General features: G+C 43.9%; 1 protein-coding gene across 2 annotated transcripts in view; it reads left to right on the top strand.

Annotated features, from left to right (window-relative positions):
- Positions 1 to 12898, top strand: part of CPXM2 (carboxypeptidase X, M14 family member 2) — a 113655-nt gene that overhangs the window by 7030 nt on the left and 93727 nt on the right. For both annotated transcript variants that reach the window (XM_007053058.4, XM_043551728.1), the window contains exon 2: positions 2725 to 2826. In XM_007053058.4, the coding sequence (XP_007053120.2) occupies positions 2725 to 2826 (102 nt within the window). The remainder of the gene's footprint in view (positions 1 to 2724; positions 2827 to 12898) is intronic.

The raw sequence follows: 12898 nt of genomic DNA on the forward strand, positions 1-12898 counted from the left end.
GGGTGGGAAGAGGACGGGTGGGAGTGGAGCAGGGGCGGGAAGAGGTGGGGTGGGCATGAAGGCTTGGGGGAAGGGGGTGGGTGGGGGCAGGGCACCCCTGTGGCCCAGAGGAAGCTGGCGCCTGTAGTGAAGAAGTCTTTTTCCTTTGTGGGATACACAGGCAAGGGTGCCACAAGGAGGTCAGGGGCAGAGCGGGATGAAGCCCCCGCTTGCTGCCAACACATTCGGTAAAATTTTGTCCTCCAGCTGGGAATTCAGCTGCTGCTGCAGCCTCCGAGGCAATGCAGTGCCAAGCTGGTAGGTGGTCTCCCCATGCCCCTGGAGAACAGTGGGGGAGGGAGCTCAGGCTGCTACTGGTGCCAGCTGGCTAGGGTGGTGCAGCCACTAGGTCTCTGTGCATTCTGCCTGGGGGGGCAAAGGGGATGCTGAGGACTTGGAGCTGGTTCTGGGGATGCTGGTTCTGTGGATTGGAGGGGGGGGGGGAATGGCATTACCACTGCCAGACCCTTTTTTACTGTGCATCCTGCCCAGGCCCCACTCAAGAGCCCAGGCTCTGCTGCTGTCGCCTAACAACATCTGAGGAGGCACGGCTTGGCGCCAGGCTGGCTCAGTCCCAGGCATCTGGCCAGACTGAAAGGCCCAGACTGGCCACCACAGGGTGCTAGCGCAGCGTGGGGGCATGAATCAGAAAAACAACAATCCCAGCCAACAATTCATCTTTGTGACTCAGGATCAGATCTGGTAAGGCCCATTCCCCCTGCCCCGCCCTTGACCCACCCAATTCTAGCCCTTTATCTCTCCCCCAGGGGCATCTACCCCAATCTCCTCCATTTGCCAGGATCTCCTCCCCCCAAACCCTCCGATCCCATTCTGCCCCTCCCCCAAACCCCCCCCCCCCCGAACTCCAGTTCCTGGTCCCCCACAGACTCTATGCCAGCCCCTGATTCTAGTCATCCCCAACCACCTTCACCCCAATCACACACACACATATCTCATGGCTCCAATCCTGCAAACACAGCTGCGGGACCCACCCCTCTCTTTCTGTCTCCTTAAATACATTCCACCACTTGCCGCTCACTTCCTGAAGGCTGATTGGACTGTTTGCTCCTTCTTGCTTGTGAAATGGACATAGCCAACTCCCTGGATACTGAGAAAATAACCAAAAATTGGATCGCAATGAAATCGTGAAAAATTTCCCTTGATTAACAATTTATCAGTCCAGACATTTAAAGTAAAAATGACTATATAATTTGTTGCTTCTTCATAGGCTGCAGAATTGCTGTTTTAGTTAGTTCACAAAGCTGATATCATTCAGTAAAATCTCAGGAAACGTTAGGTAAGTTTTTGAGACTTCACCCTCCTATCCACCTGGAACCCCAAGTGGTGCCTGACACGTCGTCCTTGTGATAATTAGGCTACTGAAAGATTTGTCGTCTAGTGCAGAGTTTAAATTTGATTTTTCTCTCGTCATATTCACACAGAGGAGCTGCTTGTGCATGTGCTGTCCTGTACTCAAAGGATGCATCAGATAGTTATCTGGCTCATTTTAATGTCCCATGCAAAGGCCCTGGTGAGCAGTGTCTCCCTGTTGTGTGAAGCAGCATCTATTGCCATATAATCTATATAATTCCTTGTATGAATATGTGAATGTGAGAGCGTAACATTCCACTTTCTGGACGTTCATGGAAAGTAGACATAAAAGGAGTCCACGCGTGGCTGACATGAGTTCATTTTAAAATTCAGGTGGAGAGCTCTTTGGAGCATTTGGCCAGCTCAGATACACGTGGACAGAAAGACAATTAATCACTGCAGTGGCACAAAGCCAGATGAGAAATAGAGCACTAAATAGAGCACAGATGAGAAATGGAGCACTCTCTCCATAGAACCACTCTTGGACAATCTGGAATATTGCACTAATATCAAAAGCCTAACAGAGTGGGTGTATATTTAAAAACAATTAAGAGGGGATATGCCATAAAGATTTGTACAGTGTTTTCAGCCTTCTTTTCTGTTGGGATGGGATTGTTGAATGTTCTCTGCAGATGGTCATAGTCAGCCTGTCTCCTGATTTACAAATTACCTCTATGCAAATCCAACCAAACATACTATTCATTCTCCTGGCAGGAATAGACTGCATGGAAATGAGAAGGGTTGTGCATGGAGGATACTGCAACAAATCAGAATATAGGTGCAGAACAGTGCTGCTTTTGTGCTCACCAGCTTTGGGAGCATTCTTGCCTTGGGTTAGAATATTGGTGGTGGTCTGTGAAGATGTTGGATCACTGCAGATTAAATATACTCACCCCTTTCAAGGTCTGATCCAACTCCATTAAAGTCCAGAGGAGTCTTTCTGTTCACTTCAGTAGGTGTTGGATGGGGCCCTTATATGTTTGATCAAATGATGAGGAGGATTGAGCAATAAACTGTCACTGCAGCATGTGTAGACATTAAAAAATGAATTCCATTTGTGCAAGAAAGAAATGCATATCTGGTTCCTTCATACTGCAGCAAAGAAAAGGACACTTCTGATTCCTTGCACCCATATTTCTATAGTTCTCATACCTGGGAAAAGAATAACAGGATATTCTAAACATCTGCTGCATTGGAAGGATTCGAATGCCATCATACAGAATTAAACTGTTTTATTCACTGTGTAGTTAGCCATTGTTAAATACACTTGACAGTGGACAAAAAGTAAAACTTGTTTTTCTTTTCATCCTACAGCTAAAAATGGCAACAAGAAAGGTGAGAAAAATAAGAAAGCAAATGAGAAGATGCCAGATGGTGGCTATGAAAGTCGAAGGGGCTACGAAGTCTTCAGAGAAAGTACGTGTAGAGTTTCTAAAGTACCTTTTGGAATTCTTGGTTTAGCTGCTACTCTCTCCAGTCACGTTTAAATTAAATTACAAACGATATTGAAGATATTGCTGTGAAATGTCTAGATGCTGCGCTGGTTATGAAATGGCATGCTGAAATAACCTATGTTAGCACAGCATGCGCGAAAAGATGGAGACAAGGAACCACACCGTGTTAGTGTGGGATGAAATGAGCTACAATGTAAGGTAAGGAGCCTAATTCTCATTTCCATTAAGGCCTCTTTTAACACCACTCCAGCAGTAAAAGGGCCCTTACAGTAAGTATCCCTCTTTGAAGTGATGTTTAATGGCACCTTAGTGTAAATGAGAATGAAGCCCAAGATATTTTTATAATTTATAAAAGAACAAGGTATATTTTCATTTAAAACTAAGAGTTTGATGCTTTAAGAATGGTGCTAGATTAAGAACTGTCTCTCCAGAACAGCAACAGTGAAATATTTCCCATTCTGCCATACCAATATGCCTTAAATCTGATCTGGAGGTCTCACCTCAACGTATGTAAGACTGGAACAGCCAAATGCTAATTGTGAGTGTGGTTTCTGTATTATGGATGTTTGTCCACTGTGACCTGAACTGATATTCCAGTTGATTGCATGAAAGCTAGCAAACTCCAGCAGGCTGTCATGATTTGCAGTTATTTCAGACCTCAGGTGGAATTGAATCAATGATCTAGCAGAGAAAGGCTTTATAATATCTTGAGAAATCCAGCCTTCCTTATATTTATGGGAAGTTACAGCATGGGCATACTATGAACTTCTATTACTAGCATGGAGATTCAGATCAGCACTGGGAGTAACATGCATCTGATCTCTGCTCCTGCCTCCCAGAGTCCTAAGGTGTTTTTAAAAAGTTGCGGGTTTTTTTTTTTCTTTCAGTTTTTAAAATATTTTCACATGTAGGTGCATGAACCTAAATTTCTCTCTCAGTACGTCTATTCAGTAGCTTCTCATTCATGGAGATGGAAAATATTGCATTCCTAGTGAATTAGTTGCTGATTAAATTAGGTTTCCAATATTTCGTTTGGCCCTGAAGAAGGGTCCTGGAGGGAGTCTACAGGTCCTTTGCTCCTCAACCTCATTTCTTTTACCTCCTTGCATATGCTTCAGGAAACAAAACAATCTTCCTCCTTGAGTCCATTCCCCTTGATTTCTATGGAAATTACGCTTGAGTAGGGAGTGTTGGGCTAGGCCAAGTATCTCCTGCCTCTAACGCACTGAGTTTTACTGTAAACCATCTGAGTGCATGACTCACTACAGTGTGCTGGGAAATGACACTCTTTGGAATGTGAACACTTGAAAACCAACTAGTTCATGCTTTTCCAGCAATTATATTTATGTTCACCTCTTCAGAGAGAGCCTATATTATGCTGACAGTTTTACAGCCTTGCTTTACTGTCAGTGTCTTCCTAAAACATCCGTCAATTAAGGGAAAAAGTTCAAAATATACTAAAAAATGTAGATGTGCCTTAACCACAAATGTCAGATCCGGATTGTGAACCTCTCTCCCCCCACCCACTTTTGAATGGTGGATTGAGATTATCCCATAAAAGTGAGGGACGGCATCTACAAAGCTCAAACCTGGATCCAGGATCAGATTCGAAACCTCCAAAAGATTTGACTCAGGCCTATCATTCTTTGTAAACTCTATTGTAAGCCTACCCTTATGGAAATCGAAATGGATTTACTGGGACACTGCAGTTAACAACTCCAGCATGCAAATGGAGCTTGAATTCTCAGCCTTTTCTTTCTTTTCATAATTGATAGATGATGTAAAATGTTACCAGGGACAAATAGAATGATAGTTGACATCTACTCAGCAAGCTGGCATGAGCACTGTGTTCTGAAGTACAGACTCAGCTTTGCTCGCCCTTGAAATTAAAAAACAAAAACAAAAGCAAAACCCTTTTCTTGTGTTCTTTACATTTTTTTTATGCTCCAAGCCAAAGTTTCATTTAGAAGCTCTCTGTGCCAAAAATATAACATTACTTAAGCAAACTGTTCTGAATGTTGGAATATCCAGAAGAGACTCAGACAACTCATAGGTCAGTCATCCCAGCATGGTGAAGCTCAATCTTAAATTGCGTTCCAGACAATCCCAGCGGTGCTCTACTGGTGCAGCAGCCTTCAATCTGCCGGAGCCAGTCACAGGAGGTTCACCCAAGTCTAGGGAATCATCTGGAGATGTAAAGCCAAAGTAGCAGCTCTTATCCCACCCACATTCCCTGATGCTGGTGAATTGGGTGTGGCCAGGGGAACAGGAGAGTGGCCAGGGGAACAGGAGAGTAGCCAGGGCTTCCCTCTGTCCTGATGATTCCTGGCTGTCTAATGGACCCTGGGGACTTTTGGTAGCAAGGAGACCGGTCCAGTGCATCGTCAGCCTAAGATCTAGGGAATAATGATTTAAAGCCACTGATGCAGACAACCTCCACCTCTCCTCCAGTTGCTCTGTATGCTCCTTGACAGCAGGATTCCAGGAATTCCTAGGAATTCTAAGGATTCCAGCCTCACACTCTTCCACATCCCTCATTTGAAGGGTGAGATTCTTACTGCTGCTCCAGAGTAGATAGACTAGAGTGGTGTAAAGGGCCCTAAAATCGTGATTTCACCTGGTGGGAGGATTTCTACAGCTCAGGTACTGTGGAAGCCAGCTGTAAGGCTGCCTTGCAAGGACCCCCTGCAACCCTGACATAAGGGGTAGGAAGAGGCAGGATGGAGATGAAAAGGGTATGTCAAGGGCAGAGTCACAGCACATGGTATTGTAAGGATTCTAAGCAGTACTGTGACCTGTAGGGCAGCCCAAGGAGGATAAGGTGAATTTGACAGACCCCTGCAGCCTAAAACTTGCAGGCCAGGGTGAAGGGAGGCTAAGGCAACTTTATACCACCATTGTGCTTTCCTGATCCCGGGAACTTTCCCTGAGTTCTTTGCTGCCCATTCACACAGGGAGAGCAGCACCAAATGGTCAGCTTTTCTGGCACTGCAATGTCATTCCTAGAAGTGGTGGCAATGACAGAAATGGGCATTAAAATTTACCAGAGGAGACAGCAGCATCCCAGTATTGCAAGGGCAAAAATATCTTCCCTACCATATAGTACATGAGCTATGTTAATGGGAAGTTCATAATCAGAAATACCAAAGCCTTGGTTTGTTTTAAGAGAGAGCTGGACAAATTTATGGATGCAATTAGATGATGGGGTTATTTGTGATGGTAGGGGCTAGGACTCAACAGACCTGGGGCTTCACTTGTGTTCCAAAAAGCGCAGGATTTCAGCTGAACACCTGCAGTGGTCAGGAAGGAATTTCCCCCCTAATGTATTCTGGGATTTTTTTGTCTCCTTCCTCCGAAGCACCAGGGGTGGTCACAGCTGGAGATGGACTTTGGACGGGGTCGGGGTGCAGGGCTGTGAGGTGGCACTGAACGTTCTTTTGGTTGCGTGGCTCCCGTACTTAGTGTCTAACTGATCGTCATATGTGGGGTTGGGAAGGAATTTTCCCCTAGGTCAGAATGGCAGTGACTTTGAGGGGCGGGGGAGGTTGCCTTCCTCTGCAGAGTGTGGATGCAGGTCACTTGCCAGGATTTTCTGTCTATATTGCACTTAATTATTTCCCTGCCAATGTGGGGGACCTTGGGCACAGGGCCACCTTGGTCCCTCCTAACCTCTGTTTATGGCTCATAACAGTCTAGTTTCCTGTGGACAGTAATACGTCGGGCTAATTTTGGTTGTTGGGTTTAGTGTGTGTGTGCTGGGTGGTGTTGGTGGCCTGTGATATACAGGAGGTCATACCAGAGGATCTGGTGGTCCCTTCTGGCCTTAGAGTCTGACTCTTTGTGCCCCTCCTTTCTCTTTCCTGCTTCTCTGAAAGTTACTAAAAATGGTAGTAACTCTTCATGTAAGCAAAACCAACAACGGAATATCAAGAATATTTGAGGGTAAGTTGACATATTCATAAAATATGGGAATATTGTAGCACTGAAAGCTTCCAACATTCCCTTTTACTTATAAATTGCCGCAGCTATGTCAAGTTTGCTTCTGGTGTACTTATTCCCTAAAATGTGTTGTTTGTGGGATGTAACTGGTCAGGCAAGTCAAAGGGCATATTTTTTGCTTCCTGACTGGAGGACTGAAACTTGAAAACAAAAAAAGGAGACTAGTGAATTGTGACTAATACATTTTCCGTAGGAATTTTCTGCAAGATAATCTTTTGCATTGGAATTCATTCAACTGAGACCCTTTCCACAAGTAAATTGGCACTTATGCGTCGGTGTTTGTGAACAACAAATAAAACCCCACAAAGTACAGCAGAGTAGTCTCAGTAAGCTTACTTACAGAAATACTCACAAATCTGCTCTAGGCATTTAGCAGTATTTTAGGATTATGCAGTTAAAAGGAAAAATGATGCTTAAATGTCCTTTGTGTCCACTTTCCAAATCAGCCTAAGTAATGACCCTTTATATTGTCTGTGCACAGTTCTGCGAATGGATCTGAATTCTTTGGTATTGCCAAATAAGCTGTAGCAGTCTTCCATGTAACTTTCTGAATGCTAGTCAAAAAGCAGTCATTTACTGGGGAAGAAGGAAGCTACGCGGCTCTTTCAAAGAGAACAACACAAACTTTTTCAAAGCACAGCAAAAATGTTAGCAGCAGAGTCCTCACTAAACTGAAGGGTAGTTTTGCGGTTATAACACCACCCAGCCCCTTAAAAATGCAGAGATAAAATAGCACAATACCCATCCTCCGTGTGCTCATTGCTCACTTTTATTCCCTGATTCGGAGTCAGATTTCTTCCCCCTCCACATCTGAGTTAGAGAGTATTTGTTCATGTTAGACAAGCCCTTGTAGTGTAGTACAGAATGGGCCAGATTAGGCCTTCAGGCAGCAATAAAAGAGCTAGAAGGACAGAACTAGGCATTTGGGGTGTAGAGAGTAGAAAGTGACAAGCGTTAGTCAGAGGGCCAGAGGCTGACAGCTCCAGTTTCTACCTGCATGGAGGGAATGCAGGTATGATGATGGAATGATGACACAGGCACAAGCTCAGTAACAGCAGAACATGTGTTTATTGCTGGGAGAGGGGAAAGAGGCAGCTCCCTTCCTCTGGCCAGTAATGCAGAACCCCCAAAACACCTTTGCTTTTCCATGGCCAGAAAGCCCCCCTTCATCTCCTGGGTCAGCGGTTCTTTTCCTCCTGGAGGAGTCACACCCTTTAGAGGCTGTGTGGGATAAAATGTGGAGCTCCATTAAGACCATGTAAATGGGCACTTCTGCCACTCTGCTGTGGCCTGCCTTAGTTTCCCCCTGGATGAGGTAACAATAAAGTCCCAAGTAACAGCTTGGTCAAGGAGAAGCCAAACACTCCACTTTACAGCAGTATCTCTCTCTTTAATAAAGCCTTTTGAGAGGAGCACTTATACAGCAGCCTAAATGCTTTTACCCCAGAGTGCAGATAAACCAACTCCCTTAACAAAAATCTGTCACAGGTAGGCTGGGCATCTGACTCTCCTTAGAGGACCAGCCCTGTGATAGGCTAAAGTCATTAGCAAGAAGATTTTGACCCTAATTAGGAGGCTGGAATAGAGATGGGAGAACCTCCCTGTTCAGACATTTGGATTGGATAAGTGCCTAAGCGTTGAAATGTTCATCTGAACCTTGTGTGAACTATTGGAACTTTTTAGGTCTGCAAAACTGAGCTGGGAGCTATATAAGAGCAGGCTTCCTTGCAGGATTTCCAGTGCTTTGTTCTGATAGAGGGTTGCCACATCTGAGATGCAGAAAAGCTGACCACTGACCAGTCCCACACCACAGATGTGAAGGTGTCCCCCTACCAGGGCTGGCTCCAGCTTTTTTGCCACCCCAAGCAGCGAAGGAGGGGAATAAAAACAAAACAAGCCTGGTTGAGCTGCCGCCGAAGTGCCGCCCCTTTCTATTGGCCGCCCCAGGCACCTGCTTCCTTCGCTGGTGCCTGGAGCCAGCCCTGCCCCCTACCGTCTCCTCCCACAACTGCCTTCCTCACCCAGCTTTTTACCCCTCTTTAATAGTGAGCCACAGGTCTGTCCTGGTCCCCAGTGCCAAGAGAAGCCACGGCAGTTTCAGCAGGTTGAGGGCCCGACACACAAAGCAGGACCGCACTCCTAGCCATGTTATTTGCACAGTAGTTATAAGATCCCTGCCTGGCAACATGTGCATGCAGCGTATAGGGAACGTTGGTTCCAGGTAGGAAAAAAGCCCAGCACACTAAATCTTTTCACCCAAAGCCAGCAAGGCAGTACAAAAACTGGCCAGGCCAATTAAGAACCAATCAAGTGGCAAGCTTATGATCAGCTTGGAACTGCTGAGAGCACTGCCTTTCTTGCAGTATTTTGGCATTTCTGTAACCAGAAAGCTCAGAGGCTTGTGAAAATGATGACTAATAATTTAAAATACATTAAGTGAACTTTTAAAACCATGAAACCTAGGTGTTAGCTTGAATTGGGAACAAAAATTCTTATTTAACCTGAATGGGCTCCCCCTTTTCTAGATTGAAGCCAGATAGCCAGGGGGAGGGGAAGTGGGTAATGGATGAAATAATTAAGCATGGGAGGCAGTTGAAATCAAAGTGCTATCTGTACAGTGAGCAGCTGTTTGAAACCCAAAGTACCTCAGAAAGATTGTCGAGGGCTGCCATGAGAAGCAAAACTAGTGAGATGTGGGAACAAGAAGGCCTGGATATAGTGTGCTGGTAAGTTTACTTAGCTCTTAAAAAAAGCATGCCCTTTCCAGGGGTGGATTACGGCATAAATGAATGGTGTGAATGATCTGGGCTCCATACTCAGATGGCTTCATCAATGGTGTATTTTCCAATGGAATTCCTATGCCGTTCATGGTTTTGATTTCTCCAGCAGTAATCCCCAGTCCCTGCCAGCAGACTAGTTTCCAAAAGTACTCCCTCCCACTTTCCTCCTCTCCAGAAATACTCTTCCAGAAATACTGCTGAGCCAAACTGGGGCCTTCATTTCTTGGTTTGGGCCATGTTTCATTTTAATTGATCTATGGCTTAGGTTTCCTCAAACTCTTAACATTCTAATTATTTCTTGCACTGTTACTTTTCCTCTTACTTCTAACTTCTTCAACGTTCTTTACATTTTTCTGGAATTAGATAAATTACAAGTCTGGAATTAGATAAATTGCAGTCATACGAATCTTCTCTGAATGCACTGTGTGGGTAATAGCTCTCCACATGAAGAGTGTGTGTTTTTATTCAGGCCTCTCATTATCCAATATGAAATAGTAATAGCAGATTTATTTTTAAAATCTGTACTTATTACAGTGTCAGACAAATCTAACCTTTATATTATTGAAACTTAGGGAAGAAGTTTTTATTTTTAAAAGCTATTTTAAGACGAGTTGGACTGATTTTAGGTATTTCCTGTAACCAGCTCTGTATATAGGTCAAGTATTTAAGCTAACCTGTCTTCTGGAGAGTTAGAAGTCATTGTCAGAGGACTGTCAGGCTCGGCGCAGGAGAGGAATAGAGGGGAACTAAGGCTTATGCATAATCATGGGCAGAACTTCATGTAAATAAACCCATCTAACCTTGAATTTAAAGTTGGTCTCTCTTCCCCCTGCTGGCCAGAAGAAGTTACTGCTGATTCAGGAAGAGAGAAACTGGAAGGGGCTGGTATATTCACCCTTCTTACTCGTTGTGACAAGGTGGAGGGCTGTATTCCCTGGCTGACTGTTTTATTTGTATTCTCTCAGCCCTGGGTCAGTTCTGTATTAGAGTTTGTCCCCCTGACCCCAGGTTCTTTCTGCTTCCTATGAGTGGGGAAAACTTTGATAGGCTTTATGGTTAGCAGCATGTTCGCAAGCAAGAATTTGTAAGTGGCAAGGAGTGGGAGGGATGGCTCAAAAGTGAAGTGTTAAAAGTTGCACTTGCAGTGTTGACTTGGCCATGTTGCACATACGAAATATTTTCTGTTCCTGTTTTCCTTTGTAAATGCAAACTTTAATATATGCCATAAAAATATCAGAGAGACAATGTGGTTGAGTTAAGCTGGAGATACCTGAACTCATCATTCTGGATATAAAAGAGATTTATAACCTTGCATGAACTTAAGACAGATCATTTCCTGTGTCTGCTCCATGCTTAATAGTTTAATGTTTTCTTTCTGCTGCAATGTGTTGTTTTAAACTGCTATCATTCTCTATCCATCAACTGGTTCACCATGTGGCGTGGTAATTCAGTACCTCCCCATGCTCCTCTGCCAATGTGCCTCAATCTTGACTGGAGGAGATACTGTTAGAGGTGATCGGACAGTTCAGGTTCCATATTCAGTCAGCCTTTGGATTCTGATTATCTTATGGGGCAATCAGTGCACCTTGTGATGCTTGTTTTTGTATTGTACTAAGCACTGAACTGAGACTATAGATTCATTTCATATTATCAGCCAGAGGCATCAGATGTGCACTAGCGAATTTCAGGTGCTACTAATCAATGTTAAATTAAAACAATGACCTATAGGCAAAAGACTCTTTATGCCATTACCGGTCAACAGAACCATCTAGTTTCCATTCAGGGTCAGATTTTTGTTTCTCACGTTTGTTCTGCCATATCCTAATTGGCAGAGACATTCTGGACATGTGACAAAAATGCCTCACATGAACCTATTTTGCTCTCTTCAAAGGTTTTCAAACCTCAGACTGCTGCTTCTAAGGATGGCAGTGCATCTGCTTCAGTATCCTCTCCAGCATATGTTTCATACGAAGAAGTTCAAATTCGCCATAGCCCAGACCCTAGATTGATTGATTGAAATATGGGTGGTATGCAGATCTCTTTAAATAACATTGATCAGAAAATGGAGTCACTTTTGGTTCTGGCTCAGCTTTGCAGTCAAGTATGACAGATGTAGAAAATACTTCCTCACCAACAAGGATGCCTGTATTGATGCTTATGCAGGTTAATGATTCTTTGCCACTAAATAGGATCCTATTTAAAATCAAAATCCTGGGCTGTATCCTTAAGCAGTGTAAATCACCGAAATCAATAGAGCTATGATAATTTACACCACTTGCAGATCTGATCCATGTATATGTGGCCACGAGAGTTACTGTAGTCTCACGTATGCAGTGCCAATCACTCTGCAACCTGAGATGGAGGAGGGTAGGGTCTCTTCCCTGTGATTCCCCCATGGGGATACTCTGTGCTTAGCCTGGTGTTCAGGCTGTGCTCTTGATGGAAGAATCTAAGCAAAAACCCATAAAGCTGGCCACAGCTCTTTATAGATGTTATATATGTCACATTTAGTCAAGTGGAGAAGAAGCATTCTTTCAGTCAAAAATATGGGACTCTCAAATGAAATTCTCCTTACTGTGTCTGGCACAGGTGAAGACTAATGGGAGCAGTTTAAGAAAGGAAACTAAGGCTGCTTTTTGGCAGCAGTCACATAGAAAAAGTTTGGATGAAGGGGAAATGATTCCATATTTCTAGTGATTGGGACATTGGCTACCTAATTAAGAAACAGTTTACAGTTTTTGTGCTATGTCAATTTTCTGCGGCAGCACAGACTTTGTACTTAAGCCTTCATAATGATATCAGGATGGGCAGATTTGTTTGTTCTTTTATTTGTCACATAGTCTGATAAAGTATTGTTCTTTCAGTCAGGACCGCAATTTCGCAATAGAAGTATGTAATAAACCTTACTTGGTTGTTGATTGAATGATGGAAATTGTGTGCTGTCTTGCACTGGAGCATGGCTACACTGGAAAGTTGTCCCACTTTAACTATACCAGTATAGTTAAAGCAATACAACCCTCCTAGTGTGGATGCAGTTGTATCCATATAAAGTTGCACTATATTGATATAACTATTCCCCTGTGAGAAGGGGAAGAAATATATTGGTATAAAGTCACCCTTTTATGGGTAGAAGTGCATCCACACACTGATGCTTTTACTGGTATAACTATTTGGTAAACTTATATCAGTAAAATATGTAAGCATAGATCAGGCTATAATCATTCAGTGGTTGTTGTTTGGGTTAGCTGTCAAAAG

Source organism: Chelonia mydas, chromosome 7 (assembly GCF_015237465.2).
Source record: "Chelonia mydas isolate rCheMyd1 chromosome 7, rCheMyd1.pri.v2, whole genome shotgun sequence".
NCBI classification, from domain to species: domain Eukaryota; kingdom Metazoa; phylum Chordata; order Testudines; family Cheloniidae; genus Chelonia; species Chelonia mydas.